The sequence below is a fragment of the Pelophylax lessonae genome (assembly GCF_965119305.1).
Source record: "Pelophylax lessonae genome assembly, chromosome: 4".
NCBI classification, from domain to species: Eukaryota; Metazoa; Chordata; class Amphibia; order Anura; family Ranidae; genus Pelophylax; species Pelophylax lessonae.
This window is the reverse complement of record NC_138771.1, coordinates 222,752,611-222,769,851: the sequence shown is the minus strand read 5'-3', so window position 1 is coordinate 222,769,851 and position 17,241 is coordinate 222,752,611. Positions and strand designations below refer to the sequence as shown.

General features: G+C 41.0%; 1 protein-coding gene across 1 annotated transcript in view; it reads left to right on the top strand.

Annotated features, from left to right (window-relative positions):
• The window catches only part of WNT16 (Wnt family member 16), a 39,560-nt gene extending 23,076 nt beyond the window's left edge, over nucleotides 1-16,484 (top strand). Inside the window, exons 3-4 of the mRNA XM_082256836.1 lie at nucleotides 2,881-3,161; nucleotides 15,800-16,484. Of these exons, the coding sequence (XP_082112962.1) occupies nucleotides 2,881-3,161; nucleotides 15,800-16,264 (746 nt within the window). The 3' untranslated portion in view covers nucleotides 16,265-16,484. The remainder of the gene's footprint in view (nucleotides 1-2,880; nucleotides 3,162-15,799) is intronic.
• Nucleotides 16,485-17,241: the final 757 nt, after the last annotated feature.

Sequence of the window (17,241 nt, the reverse complement as noted above, 5' to 3'; positions counted from 1 at the left end):
TTGTCGGCCGTAAAGATTCGGCCGACGACCGATCGGACGATTGTAGGCTTGTTAGTATGATGCTTCCGACAGCCGACAGCGCACTTTCGGCCAAAAAGAATCTGTCGTGCAAGCATTAAAATTTTTGTTTGCCAACACCAGAACGGCCGATTGTTCGCCAGTCAGTACAGATTTCGGCCGACAGACAGCAGATTTGCAAGACTGGGCATGCTCAGAAAAGAAAAAAGACAAAAGGAAAGTTAACCATCACATGACATCACTTCTGCAGTCGGCTGTTGTTGGCCGACAAAATTCGTGTGCAGTCTTATGCACTTTTCAACAGACAAGACAGCCCTCGGACAAAAGACGGCCGATCGTTCGGCCGACGATCTGTACGTGTGTACGGGGCTTTAGAGTAACCACAGATGTACCTATATGATTATACAATACGGTCAGACTAAACTGATCGAATTGAATAGAAATACAAAACTTAAGACCTTTCCTTTGATCAAGTAGGTGATCTCGATAAGTCAGTTGGCTGTTGTGGAATTGTGTTGATTGTTTCTGATTGATAGGACAAATATCTGCATGTGTGTTGTTGGGAAATGAATTATAATTCAGAATAATTAAATTATCGTTTTGAGAGATCATTTACATTTATAACTGATAAATCATGCTTTCAATAATTTAGTCAATCGCAAAATGCAGAATAGATCCATGTGTGTTTGATATTTTAATTGATGAGGAATCACTTGTTTGAAATTATTTGCGTCAAAATGAACAAATCACTATGGGTTTGATTTACTAAAACTGGAGAGTGCTAAATCTGGTGCAGCTCTGCATGGTAGACAATCAGCGTCTAACTTCATCTTGTTCAATTAAAGTGGAGTTCCGGCCTATTTTGAAACTTTAGTAATTCCTGGAGTGCTCACTACGCTGATCAACAATTGGGCATTTTCAATTTATTTCAGGGGCCCCTTACCTTATTTTTAGGGCATTTTTGATTGTACTTCCTCCTTCTCCCCCCTCTGTGGCCACGGCCACCGACATCACTTCCGCCTTTGCATTGCATCCTGGGAGCTGTTTGTCATCACTCCCAGGAGGATGGAATCAGGAAGAACTCCCAGAACACTCACAGGAAGAAGGACACAGCAGATTACACTGCGGCTTCAGATGCCCACGTCTAAGATGGCCGCGCCCAGACAGCATTTTTAAAAGTAAGATTTTGACTAAAATCCAATACTGTACACCTTGTAAGTATGAGAATAGCGGTTCTGTAAAGGGCGATGGATTAGTATTATAGGGGTATTTTTCGTTAAAAAGGTATTTGAGGCCGGAACTCCGCTTTAAGCTTTGACAGCAAAAACAGGAAGCTGATCCCTCTATGCAGAACTGCACCAGATTTTGCACTCTCTAGTTTTAGTAAATCAACCCCAATGTGTATGGCCACCCAGAGGAGTATTAAAAAAATCTGTCTTCAGCATAGTTGAATGCTTTAGAGATGCTGTGCAGAGTAGGCTTATTTATATAGACACAGGGGGCCACACCGTGTGAAAAGGTATGCTTTTATGGGGCTGGGAGGTACTTGGGAATGACAGGTGTTTTCGTACAGCTGCCTGTATATATCAATGACAGGCTGCTGCTGTACATGTGTCACTTCATATCTGAGCTGTTGAATGTGTACAGGGACAGATGAATGACCCTGGACAGAAGTTGTCTGCGTGTAGGGCCACACATCCTTGTCATCAAACTTACAAACGTTTGCATGCGTATATGAGTACAGTCAAAGCCTGTCCACTTGTCTCTTTTGAGTGCCTCCCAGCCATATAGACACACGCCAACTGCGCCAATGTGAAGGCTTTCACATGGGCATATGTGTATTTTCTTTACAGAATGCAGATTCTTCTTAACAGAGGATCATGCGGAAAATATGCGCCCAAAGTACTCATGTCAATTTTTCTAATGGCTATATGTGTGCACACACTAAAGCCGGGTACACCAGGGCCTTCTTCTTTAACAAAGGGGAAAAGGGCAGCTGTCTTGGGCCCAGTCATTGTTGTGGGGCCCAAAGCAGCTGCTTCTTGAGCCTGCACTGCCCGCAAATAGTTGATAAGTGGATTCGGGAGGGCCAAAAAAAATGTTTGCCCAGGGTCCAATCAATATTGGGGTACACATTATTTGATTTTTGCTAAAACTGTCAGCTCCGGTCAGAGCTGCTGTACTAACCATGCGAGGTTAGTACAGCGATCTCCCCTGTTGTGTTCTGACAGAGGAATGGTCCCCCGTCAGAACACCTCGATCAGTGATCTATGCCATTGGCTGAGAGCACTGATTGGTAGTCGGTCAGATGCAGGTTTTCCAGCATACATGTCCGTTTGACTGGCTGCTGTTGGTCAGACCAACATACACATGCAACATAAGTTTTTTTTTTTAAACCAGCCGTTGTCTCCCGACATTCGGCAGTGAGTACCTGGCTTTTCATACAATAAAAATGCATCAAATCTGCAGATACGTACAGCCCTGGATGCAGCTATGTCCTACCTTTTTGTACCCCACTAAACACAGCAGACATTTTTGTTTTTAGACACAGCTGTGTGTATCGCTTCATTAAATCCTATATATGTATGCATCTAAATGCAACATTTTGGATGCATGTGTGAATGAGCCCTTATGTCAAAGCTAGTGTGAACAGGACCTTATCATCAGCTGTTTATGAACTCAATAAATAAGGTGGGGGGAGCAGAGACTGAGATCTATGCAATGATGGGAATACATATGGTTGTAGCATGAAGATGGTTATGTTCTCCATAGACCATAACCATATTTGTTAATACAAAATGAACAAATGACTAAGCTTCATTATTTACAATATAAATTGATCTTAACTTAACCTTATTTCAGGTACCAAGGAAACAGCATTTATCTCAGCAGTGACAGCGGCAGGTCTGGTGCATTCTGTGACACGGTCGTGCAGTGCTGGCAATATGACAGAATGCTCGTGTGACACAAGTCTTCAGAATGGTGGCTCAGCCAGTGAAGGTTGGCACTGGGGAGGATGCTCAGATGATCTGCATTATGGAATGTGGTTCAGCAGGAAATTCCTGGATGCCCCTTATAAAAACTCTTCTGAGTCCGATATACTTAGTGCAATGCACCTACATAATAATGAAGCTGGAAGACTGGTATGTATTACTGTCTAAATACATTGCAGGATAAGACATGTACACTGTGGGGTTGATTTACTCAAACTGTAGTCTGCAAAATCTAGTGCAGCTGTGCATAGAAACCAATAAGCTTCAAGGTTTTATTGCCAAAGCTTAATTGAACAAGCTGAAATGAGAAGCTGATTGGCTACCATGCAAAGCTGCACCAGATTCTCCCCCACTGTGCTTTAAATTTGCTTGTAAAACTAGAAAATGTTTATTTTCCTTCTTTTTTGTCAGGCTTGAAAATTCAGTCATTCATGTCAAGATGAAAGTTTTTTTTTATAAGATCCTATACTGTATACCATTTATTCAAAGATCCAACTTAACGTAGAACTAAATGCAAAACCTTTTTTCATTTTGGAGAGAGTAAGGGAGGGTAATAACCCCTGTTGGATTATTTTGCCATCTGTGTCCCATTGGGGAGATTTCCCTTCACTTCCTGTCACATACCTAAAATAGGAAACTAGAGGAAATCCATCTAAAGTAAGATATTTCCTGGTTGTCACAAGAACAAGTGTACCCATGGGAAGAGTTCCCTTCTATTGTTTTCTAAATGACAACCCAAAATTTGAGAATTCTTAAAATTTTGCTAATAATGGTAAATAGGACAAATACACAGGAGGAGCCTTCCTAACGGGCCTGACAGGTTTTCTAATCCCTCTCCCCTCTATCCAAAACTAAAACAAAATGTTGACTTTAGATATACTTTTATAGTTTTGGATGTATCATTTTAACCGGTTGCCGACCGCCGCACGACTATGTACTGCGGCGGTCAGTGACTTGCGAGCCTATTGACTTGTGACAGTGACTTGCGAGCCGCGGCTCGTTCACAGACAAGTCAGTGCGTGTGTCCGGTGGACTCGATGTCCGCCGGTCACACTACGATCGCTCCTGTGAAGGGAGAAAGGCGGAGCGGCTTATGTAAACAAGCCGCCCGTCATTCTCCCTGGTGTAAAAATGAAGATCAGACAGTTCTACTACGTAGAACTGTTGATCTTTGTTTTTACACCAATAGCAATGTCCCTGCACAGTTAGAAACACGCCCCTAGGACACACTTAACCCCTCCCTGTCCAATAAAGTTAACCCCTTCCCTGCCAGTGTCATTTTTGCAGTAACAGTGCATATGTATAGCACTGATTACTGCAGTAATGTCACTGGTACCCCCAAAAGTGTCAAAAATGTCAGTCAAGGGTCCGATCTGTCCGCCGCAATGTCGCAGTACCGCAAAAAAAATCGCAGATCGCCGCCATTACTCGTTAAAAAAAAAACACCAAAAATGACAAAAATCTTTCCCTTTGTTAGTAAACGCGATAACTTTTGCGCAAACCAATCAAAATACGCTTTTTGCGATTTTTTTTACCAAACATATGTAGCGTAAAACAATTTGGCCGAAAATGTTAAAAGATTTTGATTTTTACATTTTTTTGGGGGGGGATTTCATATAAAAAAATGTGAAAAATATTGTTATTTTTGCAAAAATTACGCTCTTTTTTTGTTTATAGCGCATGATCAAAAAATCGCACAGGTGATCAAATACCACCAAAAGAAAGCTCTGTTTGTGGGAAAAAAAGGACGTCAAATTCGTTTAGGTACAGCGTTGCACGACCGCGCAATTGTCCATCAAAGTCACGCAGTAAAAAATCGCAAAAAAACCCCTGGTCTTTTAGCAGCCAAATCCTCCGGGGCTTAAGTGGTTAATATTTTTTTATAGGGTAGGAAAGGGTTAAAACAGTTTTTAGTTTATTTTATCTGCCTGTATCTTATTGGGGAGATTTCCCTTCACTTCCTTTCCTGGAGCTGCAACAGGATGGGAATTTCTCTCTAAGACAGTCACTGGAAAAGGTGTATAAGTTGGAAGATTTACCCGTCACCTCCTGTTTTGGTGATAGCTGTAAAATATTGGGTTTCCCATCACTTTTGGTCTCACAAGGGTCTTATTCCTTTCCTACTCTATCCTGAAAGGTTTTCAAATATTTTTGATATACATATATATTAAAGCCAAAGTCACTTTGGGCACTTTAACCTCTCCCCCCCCCCCCCTTCTTGCCCAGGCCAATTTTCAGCTTTCACCGCTGTCACACTTTGAATGACAATTGCGTGGTCATGCAACACTGTACCCAAACAAAATTTTTATCATTTTTTTTTCACATAAATGGAGCCTTCTTTTGGTGGTATCTAATTACTACTGGGTTTTTTATTTTTTGCTAAACAAATGAAAATAATCCACAAATTTTGAACAAAGTTTTTCTTAGTTTTTATAATAAAATTTTGCAAATAAGTAATTTTTCTTCTTCGCTGATGTGCACTGAGGAGGCTGCACTGATGAGGAGGCACTGATAGACTGTACTGATAGGCGACACTGATAGACGGCACTGATAGGCAGCACTGATGGGGCTGCATTGATAATTAGGGCACTGATTATCAGTCTAAACAAAGTGCTGACAAGTTTGCCAGTTATCGACAATCCTTTTCTCACACAGACACAGTGAGTGAGGAAAATACTGCAGATAACCAGCAAGTCTGTTTACATGTGATCAGCTGTGATTGGACACAACTGATTACATGGTAAAGGGGCACTGTGATTGGTCCTTTACGCCTATCTGTGATTAGCTGTGTCCTAAGGACACAGCAGTCACAGAGAACGCCAGATGCACACCCCAGGGGGCACGCGGCAGGCAGTGTTCTGGAAGGACATGAATGGACGCCCTCCCAGAACTGGAAATCTACGCTGTAGCAATCTTTTGGCTATAGTGTAGGTGGGATCTAGTTAAAATTGTTTGCTTGGACCAAGCTGATGCTACATATAATTTATATAGCACTGACAGCGGACACATCTGACAGTGTAGGTTATAGTTCATTTGGACCATTTTGGTCCAAAGGAACTATTTTAACCACTTGCCGACCGCCGCACGACTATCTACGTCGGCGGTCAGCCCCTCACAGGCAAAGTGACGTACCCGATGTCCGCCGGCCACTCTGCGATCGGCGGGGGAGAGGGAGAAAGTCAGGCAGCTTGTGTAAACAAGCTGCCTGTCATTCTCCTCGCTGTATGAGAGCTGATCATCTGGATCTACTATGTAGATCCGTTGATCACTCTGCATACAGCTGAAGCCCCAGCCAATCACAGTTAGAATCACGCCCCTAGGGACACACACAGCCCCTCCCTCTCAAATAAAGTTAACCCCTTCACTACCAGTGTATTTTTACAGTAACAGTGCATATGTATAGCACTGATTACTGTAGAAATGTCACTGGTAACCCCAAAAGTGTCAAAAATGTCAGTCAAGGGTCCGATCTGTCCGCCGCAATGTCGCAGTACCGCAAAAAAAATCGCAGATCGCCGCCATTACGCGTTAAAAAAAAAAAACAACAAAAATGACAAAAATCTTTCCCTTAGTTAGTAAACGCAATAACTTTTGCGCAAACCAATCAAAATACGCTTTTTGCGATTTTTTTTACCAAACATATGTAGCATAAAACAAATTGGCCGAAAATTTTAAAAAATTTTGATTTTTACATTTTTTTTGGGGGGAATTTCATATAAAAAAAAGGGAAAAATATTGCTATTTTTGCAAAATGGACGCTCTTTTTTTGTTTATAGCGCGTGATCAAAAAATCACACAGGTGATCAAATACCGCCAAAAGAAAGCTCTGTTTGTGGGAAAAAAAGGACGCCAAATTCGTTTAGGTACAGCGTCGCACGACCGCGCAATTCTCCGTTAAAGTCACGCAGTGCCGAATCGCAAAATACCCCCTGGTCGGAATGGGGGTAAAATCTTCCGGGGCTTAAGTGGTTAAGGTGACAAATAAACTGGAGTTTAGCTTTAAAGGAAAACATCAAAGAAGACTTTTATTTATTAGGACTTGGCAAAGTTAGTAGCAGTAATAATTAACATTCAACAGGATTTATTGGAGCTGTTTAGCACTAATGAGTGTCAGGAACATACAGCAGCATTTATAGCCACACAGTTAACAGGAGTGAAAGCCTTCAACATTACAGAACAATTTAAGTCGAATGAAATTCATTTAAATCATTTAGAGAGAATTCAGAAAAACACAGAGACTAATTTTGGTAACTTCATATCATATAAATGCTAATTGTCCAGCTGTCATTCTGGCACCATGGCTTTAATATTTTAGGTTATTGACCCAGACACTTCTGATTTTCCTCACATGCATGTTTTTTTGGATCAATGACGTATAAAGCATTGAAGCCAGAGGATGAGTATATCAGCCAGGCAAGTAGCATTTCAGATAAAGGCACACAATAAAAGCTCACATATTTATATTAGAAAAGATTTGCTTTAAAAAAATGGACCCTTCAAAAACATAGAGTTTTCAAAGTGTCTGTATAGCCATGTTTTTTACATTTTGAATAAAATAGTGAAGGGGTAAAACCCAGGCAATTGTTTTGCTGTGTGGTTCCATTGGGAAAATTATTTGCAACAAGAAGTTAGAGAAAACCTTCCTGAAAAAGGTGTCCCCATTGAAGGATTTCCTATTATCAACTGTACATTTATGGATTTTCTCTCCCTTTATTCTTAGTTACAGTGGTGACCAGTACAAATATGGAGGGTGAATCTCTCCATCTGGGACACATATAGCAATAAAAACCTGGCAGAGTGTCTAACTCAGGATTTCTCACCTATGGTTCCTCTAGAGGTTGCTAGGGGTTTCTTGAGCAATGAGCAATTTCTGCCTGTCAAGTAAGTTCCCACTGATGCAACTTTTTAGCTATCTGTAAGGAGGAAATTCTTCCCAAAGACCACTCATGTTAGGAACATTCTTTCCACTGACCATCACACCAATCACTGTACCTTAAAGTGTAGATATAGTCATTTTTAGCCGGGGGTCCCTGATACCGAAAAGTTATTTCAAGGAGTTCCACTGTGCTGGAAAGGTTGAGAAAGGCTGGTCTAACTTTTCCAACTATTCAAAACGAAAGAAGAAGATTTGGCTTAAAGGTAAACTTAACGGCAACTAGCTGATAAACCAAGGTCTAAACCCTTTGACGGGAAAATATACAAGCTTGCTTTTCTGATGTTTTATAACCCTGACCAGTAGAGTTGGCGCTGGTGGACTAGTGAGGGCTGTAGTGGCTCAAGAGCTGACATTTAATTCTAAACATGACTGTATTGTGTTATGTCAGTTGGGGCATGCAGTGAACAGCTCCAAGGTTATATCATGCCAGCTACAAAGTTTTACACCGATGCAGGCAGTCCGTGAAAAATGTTTTATATAATGGAAAGGAATGATTGCATCTATTGTGTTGTGATGTGTGTACATTACACTGTGTGTGTTCTCCAGGTGCACACCATCATCTCAGCGTGTGTTTTATAAACCCTAGCCAGAACATTGGAAGAAACAGTTTACAGTACACTTGAAATCAACAGATGTGTCTCTCGTAGAGACCTGCTAACTTTGATAAATGGGATAAAATATGTCATATTAAAAATTATGTGGATGATAGAAAAGATTTTAGTGACTATAAGTATGCACAAGACAACTTGATAAGTACTTCAAAAGGTTATTCCTAGTCCTGTATATTGTAATATTATTATAAATAACTGTAATATTAGAGTTATGGCCGGCCATAGATGGTTTGAATCTTGGTCAGTTCAGTAGGGACCGGCCGAGATTCGAACCATCTATGGGCAGGCTGATTGTACCCAAGTCATTGACTTGGGTACAACCAGCATGTTGGATTTTTACATGTGATTATTGAGTATCTTTTTTTTTTCCCCCTTACACATGATTGGTTGTTCTTTGCAAAGTGAATTTTCACTGCATTCACTAAGCTAAGAGAAATTTCCATTGCAAAGTGAGCAGCCTATTTGCCTTTGGTAACTCAATGGGACTGAAGTACATACTGTACATTAAGTCAAATATGCATACACATAAGCAGCGCTCTTAATAACCTAATAATAAAAAATCTTTTTGCATATATATATATATGGTGTGCTACAAGAGAGGTCAGATTTGTTAATACATAAAAGGCTTTCCAGTGACCAATGAGCAGAAGTCCACTGCATGTGATGAATTCAGCAGGTAACTAGAGGAGAAAGGTGTCCCTCCCTAGACTCAAACCAGCCATGATCCTCTCCAAAGGAAACCAAACACACCACATGTGCGTGTCCCACTCCCTCTGAATTCAACACTCGTCGTCACTCATAATAAACAGGGCATCCTCAAATAAGGTACCTTCCCTTGCTCACTCACTAGATCTGTCCTCCGTTAGGCAATAATGGCTCACATGGTACTCTGGTTAAAATAAAACACAAACCACAGTGTATCTCTGTATAACATTTATTGATCAAAATCACCCCCCAAAAAATGACACTCACATTAATCAAATCAAAAATGAGCATAAAGATGTCACATAACCGTCACAAATCTGTCAGATTGCCCTTGGATGGATCAATGGCTCACCCGTGCCATTCTGTATCTAATACTCCTCTCCCCGCTACCTCAGAGAGGCATGCTGATGTCACTGGTCGCTGTGTAGTCCCGCCCTGTACCTTAATCTCTCAACCCTGCATTTAAAATCCTAGGGGTACTAAGGGGTAGAGTTGGAGTATAATCGATAATAGTTACTGATAAAACAATTAATATCCAACTCTACATTCATTCCTTTGGGAGTCAGTGTATTAGTTAAGAAAATCTATTTAGTTTCCCTCTTAGATAATTCTCTGACTCTATTTTCACCCTCCACGAAGGGTACAATTTATTCACCCCCCTCCCCCCCCCCCCCCCAGAATTTCAAACCAGAATGATCTTGATTATGATGATCTCTAAAATGTAAAGAGACACTATGGTATTGGAAACCTATGCTTCACAATCTGTACCCTTAGTGGCCTTTTTGTGCGGGCAATATACATTAGACCACAAGGGCACTCCAGGGCATAGACCACTTGAGTAGTGTTACATGCTATAAGCTCAGTCATTTCAAATCCCTTATTGTTAGCTGTAGATACAAATTTATCCAGGCCTCTAATAGGGTTCCTTACCTGTCTACAAGCCCTACATCTTCAACAGGCAAAAAAAGCCCACCTTATCCCAAAAAATGTGGGGTCTTGAGGGAGGGTCTAGGACTTTCTTTACTATTCTATTCTATTCTACTATTATATCTAAACATGGGGCTTTCCTATATATAAATGACGGCTTCTCCAGGAGAGATGTATTTAATGTTTTATTTAGGCATAGTTCATGCCAATGCCTCTTGAAAATCTTTTCTACCTCCTTATACTGGGAATGGAAATTAGAAATTACCCATACTCCTGATTAGTGTTATTCGTTCTCTCCTTGTCTAGCAGACATAGATCCCGTGTTGTTTCCCTAATTTCCTGTATAATCCCAACAAGTTGCTTAGGATCATACTCCTTTTGTACAAAACGGTCTTTAATTATTTGGGATTGTGAGGAGAAATCAGTCTCTGATGAACAATTCCTCCTCACCCTCATAAATTGGCCTTTGGGAATATTTCGCAGCCACAAAGGATGATGTCCACTTTGCAGAGAGAGGTAGCTATGCCAATCTGTGGGTTTAAAATAAATTTAGTAGCCAGGTGATCATCCTGTCTGAATACACTTACATCCAAATAGTGGATTTGTTCCTTACTCCAAGAAAAATCCAGTTTGATGTTATTAGTATTGGTGTTTAATTCAATAAAAAAAAAATTTGTAAGGATGCTTCCATGCCCTCCCAAATAAAGAATAAATCATTATTGAACATTTTATAAAACAATAAGCCATCTCTTTTCTTGCCAAACACAGTCTTGTCCTCCAACTCTCCCATAAATAAATTAGCTAGACTGGGTGCAAATTTAGCATCCATTGCCATCCCCCTTTTTTGAGAATAAAAATCACTGTTATACCAAAAATAATTAGAGACAGAAGTCTAACACTATCCTCAAAAAAACTTTTTGATTAAAGAGGATGTCATCTCTTTGGCTTAACATCCAATTGATGGCGAGTAATGCATCATCATGCCGTATGATAGTGTATAAGGACGATACATCCGCCGTTACCAAAAACACGTCCAATTTATTAGATAGATCTACTCTACTGATCAGCTGCAAAAAATTCTTAGTGTCCTTCAAGAACGCTTTAGTGCGAATGACACTGTTCTCCAAAAAATTGTCTAAATATTGTCCTAATCTTGCTGTCACTGATCCTATACTGTTCACAAATAGTTGTGCCGGTGGATTAAGTGGACCTTTATGAATTTTTGGTAATGTATAAATGGTCGGGAAACAAAAACTGGGTAAAAGACCCTTCATCTCTTTTTTATTTATAACCCTATTTTTATAACCATATTTAACAAGTTCCAATAAATCTTTCCAATATTGATTAATTGGGAATGAAAAAATAATTTATCCAAAATCACTAAACCAAACCCCCCCCCCCCCACACTCCGTTGTCTGCTGGGCGAATAATAATATTCCTCCTCTCTTCTAATTGTTATACTCCCTCTTGAATATATCTAGGGTTGACATTTTCCTTAGAGACTATTTGTTCCAAATCCCTTAACACCAGATTTTTAAGCACCTCCACATGTTGGTTAGCCAAATTTACCAGATTGAAAAAAGATTTATTTCACAAACCACTATCGATCCCTTCCATGCTCCCATTAGTTCTAATGGATGCTACAGTGCTGTGTCCCAAAAAATATTTTTTCAGGTTAAATTTCCTTATATTTGTAGCACTACCCCCGCAGGAGCCCCTTGAATATTGTTGGTACCTCACTCTGCCTTCTCAACCCCAAGAACAGACTCAAAACCCCCTGAAAATGCCTGGGAAAATGTGAGTGTAGAAACAGAAGAAAATGGACACAGGTTGTAGTGAACACAAAAATTACTTTTACTGAAAGTCTCCTAAAGAGGAGAAAAAGGAGTTATAAAGATGAGAATATATGATAACAACACAATATGAAAAAGTAATTTTTAAGAAAAAAAAAAAGACACTTCAAATCAACTTTGTCTGCTTTTGGAGGACACCTTTATGTAAAAACACCCCAAAAGCAGAGATAAACTCACATATGCAAACAACTTTAAATAGTGAATAATAACCCACTTAGAATGGGTTCCAGGCAGGAGGAGGGCAGAAGAATGACCTTATTCCTAAGTCAGCACTCTCCCTTCTTCACCCCAGCATCACAGTCCCAAATAACCAGCCTGAAAACAGTACCCTATCCAGTGCACTGAATTAACCCACACATATAGTAACTAGAGTCCCAAGTGTAGACAGGGTCCTTCAGATGTTAACTGGCTTTAAGGTGGTGCACTTGCTGATCTTCCTTGATGAAAGGAGATCTTGAATTGTGTGAGGGATTTTCATTTAAATCAGGCAAGCATTATTACTGTTGAGTTGAATGTATCAGCAATACAGGTTCCCCTGATCAAGTGTTGCAGAATAACAGCAGCGGTTTAGTTTTCTGTCTTAACCACTTGCCGACTGCTGCAAGTACATATACTGCGGCGGTCAGCCCCTCCTGGGCAAAGTGATGTACCGGTACGTCACTCGCCCACGAGCCAATAGGGGGCGAGCTCACGCCGCCGGAGGCGCGCTTCCGCCCCCCGCTCGTTCGCTTACATCCCCGTGCGAGTGACCGGTGGCTCCGATGTCCGCCCATCACTCGCGGTCTCCCGCTGGAGAGGGAGAAAGACAGGCTTTGTAAACAAAGCCGCCTGTCATTCTCCCTGGTGTAACAGCAGAGACTATACGATCCTGCTATGTAGGACTGCATGTCTCTGTGGTTACATCAAAAGCCATGCCCCTTGACAGTTAGAATCACGCCCCTAGGGACACACTTAACCCCTGGATCTCTAATCTCTTTTGTTTGAGAATTTTATATAAAAAAATGTGAAATATATTGTTATTTTTTCAAAATTATCGTTTTTTTTTTGTTTATAGCGCAAAAAGTAAAAATCGCACAGGTGATCAAATACCACCAAAAGAAAGCTGTTTGTGGGAAAAAAAGGACGTCAAGTTAATTTGGGTACAGCGTCGCATGACCGCGCAATTGTCCGTTAAAGTCACGCAGTGCCGAATCGCAAAATAGGCCCTGGTCTTTGAGCAGCCAAATCCTCCGGGGCTTAAGTGGTTAAGGGGAATTTGGGCAGGTGCCCTCTAACCAACGCTATATGGAAGTCCTGAGCGAATGTTCTAGAACAAACAGTCTCTTCAGATGACCCGACTGGTCACCTCACCCTGGAGCACTTCACTCAGCTAATGCAGGTGTGTCTCGACATGCACCCGGGATCCCCCTTTATTCAGTCTGGCCGTCTGAAGCACAGCGGTGGGTTGACTGAAAGATTTCAGCTCTCTCCTGTTCTTGCATCCAGTCCCTTCCCTTTCCTCATGTGGACTGATCTCCTTCCAGCTAAGATGGATGCCTCTTCTCCTCCTCTTGGAAGAGAATTCTGGGATGTGTAATTTTGTTCTGATAGAAGTCTATGGAGCCACTGCAGGTGGGGACTGCATGTCCCAGAATTCTTTGTACATTGCTGCTGAGTGGATCCCTACTCCCTGCGGATGGGGATGCAGTGGGAGAGAGCAGAACAACACAGAGTCAGTGTCATATGAGGAGAAAGAAGGGGGAAAAATCCCCCACAGATACTGACACTCCCTCAATGAGAGCCTCAGTCAGCTTGGTTTGGTGCGGGAGACGTGAAGCACCCACTACATATATTTTTGTACATCTATGTATATATCAAATTTACTAATCAGTTTTTTTATTGCAAATTTCAAGCCTGAGTTTAAGATAATAATTTCTTTGTGGGTTAGTTCCATTTTACTTAGATTGTTATTCCGTGTTATCTGTGACATCTAGATTAGGACAATATTTAGACAAATTTTTACAGAACAGTAAAACATTTTTTACAGAACTCTACAGAACTTTTTTTTGTTGGATCCTACATACTGCCCTACATCCTCTCCTTCCCTTCTCCCAGGCACGCCTTGGGTTTGGCTGTGTCTGGTTCCGGCTGGTGCTCTCCAACCTCCGTGGTTCCATGGAGTGGAGTACAAGTGGGGTGGGCCCCGTGGTCTCCCCCTGCATGATGGATTCCCTTGATGGCTTCCATATCCTTTCTGCCTCTCCATAAAAAAAGATGACCTTTGGATACAATGGTTGATATCTTTGGTTGACCATGATGAGGCTTGTTCTGAGTGGAACCTGTCCTGTTAAACCACTGTATGGTCTTGGCTACCATGCTGCAGCTCAGTTTCAGGGTCTTGGCAATCTTCTTAAAGCCAAGGCCATCTTTATGTAGAGCAACAATTCTTTTTTTTCAGATCCTCAGAGAATTCTTTGCCATGAGGTGCCATGTTGAACTTCCAGTGACTAGTATAAGAGGGTGAAAGTGATAACACCAAATTTAACACACCTGCTCCCCATTCACACCTGAGACCTTGTAACACTAACGAGTCAACTCGATGGACATTTTCATTTGGGGGTGTACTCACTTTTGTTGCCAGTTATTTTGAGGGAACAGGAAATTTACACTGTATTACAAGCTGTTCACTCCCTACTTTACATTGTAGCAAAGTGTCATTTCTTCAGTGTTTTTACATGAAAAGATATAATAAAATATTTACAAAAATGTGAGAGGTGTACTCACTTCTGTGAGCCCACGTTCACACTGAGGCGACTTGTCAGGCGACCTGGTCGCCTGACAGGTCGCCGTAGGTCGCCTTCCATAGAGAAGCTGCGGACCCGTTCTAATAGGAGCGACACAAGTCGCTTCGACTTAGAAAAAGGGTCCGGAGCTTCTTTGGGGCGACCCGGAGCGACCTGCATAGACTTCAATGTTATGAAGTCCGTGCCGGCCGCTCCGAGGTCGTGGGGCAAGCAGCGCGCCGCGACCTCGGAGGTCGCCCCGGGAAGTAGTGTCGCTGCAATGTGAACGGGGCCTCAGATACTGTATGCAAAAAGATTTTTGTTATTATTATGTTATTAAGAGTGCTGCTTATGTGTATGTATATTTGACTTTATGTTATCAATCCCCTGAGCTAAATATAGCAGCAGCCAAAGAAGTTTTTTTTTCTATTTAAAGATTCATCCTTTTATGGTAATTCAGGAGCACTTTGTAGGGCCGGAATTTCTTGTGTTGTTTTTACAAATTGTACATTGACAAATAAAATGACACAAAATTTCTTAATATAATCTGGGGTAATGCTCTACCTGATACAAGTCATATGTGCATCATCCATATAACTATCAGGAGAAACGGCCCACTTATAGTGGAAGGGGACTATGTTTCAGGGCGAAACATATCTTCTGACAAACTGTTGTATAAACAACACAATGGAGGAGATTTACGAAAACTGGAGCACTCAGAATCTGGTGCAGCTGTGCACTGTGGCCAATCAGCTTCTCACTTCAGTTTGTTCAGTTCAGCATTGATAATAAAGTCTGGAAGCTGATTGGTTTCTGTGCAGAGCTGCCCCCTCCAGTTTTAGTAAATCCCCCAACTGTGATCTAGTAATGTATGTATGCAATATAAAAAAAATCTATAGAATGTGCATTGTATACTTATTAGGAATCTTGCTGTAACATTATTATATTCCTTTAATTATACTCTGCTTATTGTAGACATATATCTCTTTCCTAGGCAGTGGCTAAGCTTATGACAGTGGATTGTCGCTGTCATGGAGTCTCTGGGTCCTGTGCTGTAAAAACATGCTGGAAATCCATGTCTTCATTTGAAAAGATTGGCAGTTACTTGAAGGATAAATATGAGAACAGTATCCAGATATCCGACAGACTGAAACGAAAGGTTCGAAGGAAAGAGAAGAACCATCGAAAGATTCCCATTAGAAAAGAGGACCTTGTGTATACCAATCGTTCCCCAAACTACTGCGTGGAAGACCGGAAACTGGGCATTTCAGGCACTCATGGGAGGGAATGTAATCGTACTTCTGAGGGAGCGGATGGCTGTAATTTACTCTGCTGTGGGAGAGGATATAACACACATGTAGTTAGACATGTAGAAAGATGTGAATGTAAATTTGTGTGGTGCTGCTATGTGCGCTGTAGGCGATGTGAGAGTATGACAGATGTCCATACCTGCAAATAAGAATTATGAGACAAACTCAGAGAAAGCCTTAAGAATCTGCTATACAATGACAAAACCCATGTGCTATAAAGACAGATAGTTCAGCCATGTGACTTTGCCTTTTGTTGGTCACAGCTGAAAATAATCATTATAGCATAGAATGGGCCTATAATTTGAGCACTTTTGGGTCAGTGGAAAATAGTCTAATTTAATGGAGCAAAAACTGTAGCAATAGATGATCTGCTGCAATCCCCTTTGTTTTTAGCTCAGGTAAGTTGTGCAATGCATATGCATAGGCTTTTAAATATCCCTGGAATTGGATATATGTATGTTAAGAGAAAAGATCCCATCAAATCTATGATATGAAGTTTTGGCAGGTGGGTAACATTAGCCAATTTATATTTTGGTAGATAGAAAAAAATAACTGGTTTCCTACAAGGTTGTAATAATTCCCAGTTTCCAGGTATAGCCCTATATGTGGCCAAGTGTGCCCATAGACAAGGATCGGTAAAATCTGGCCAATCAAGACATTGTAAACCACAGCTGGTTTGAGCAGGGATCAAAAGAAGTAATCAAAAATCATGGCCATTAGCAGAGGTTTCATCCTACAACTTCATTGACTATTTTGGCCATTAGTGACTGCACTAACTAGTCTTTTGGCCTTGATTGGGGACTTCACCACACACATATTTTAGGTGTCTAAACATAAAGTCTAAAACTTGATTCAGCCTACAACAAAGCCATATCTGCGTACATTAAGAGCACAGCAAATCAGCTAATGGTTAAATGAATCGTGCCCTAATTAAAATGTAATAAAAACTGCCACATTGTTATAGTTTTGCCACCACTGATGCTGGTATTACCAATTTATTATCCAGAAATGCTGGTTTCAACTCTTCCAATCCATTGCTAGCATCAGTGAACCATTTTCCAGTGGAATTCTGAAATGGTCAAAATAGAGTATTTGCTCAGGTTTATTTGTCTAAAAGTGCCATCAT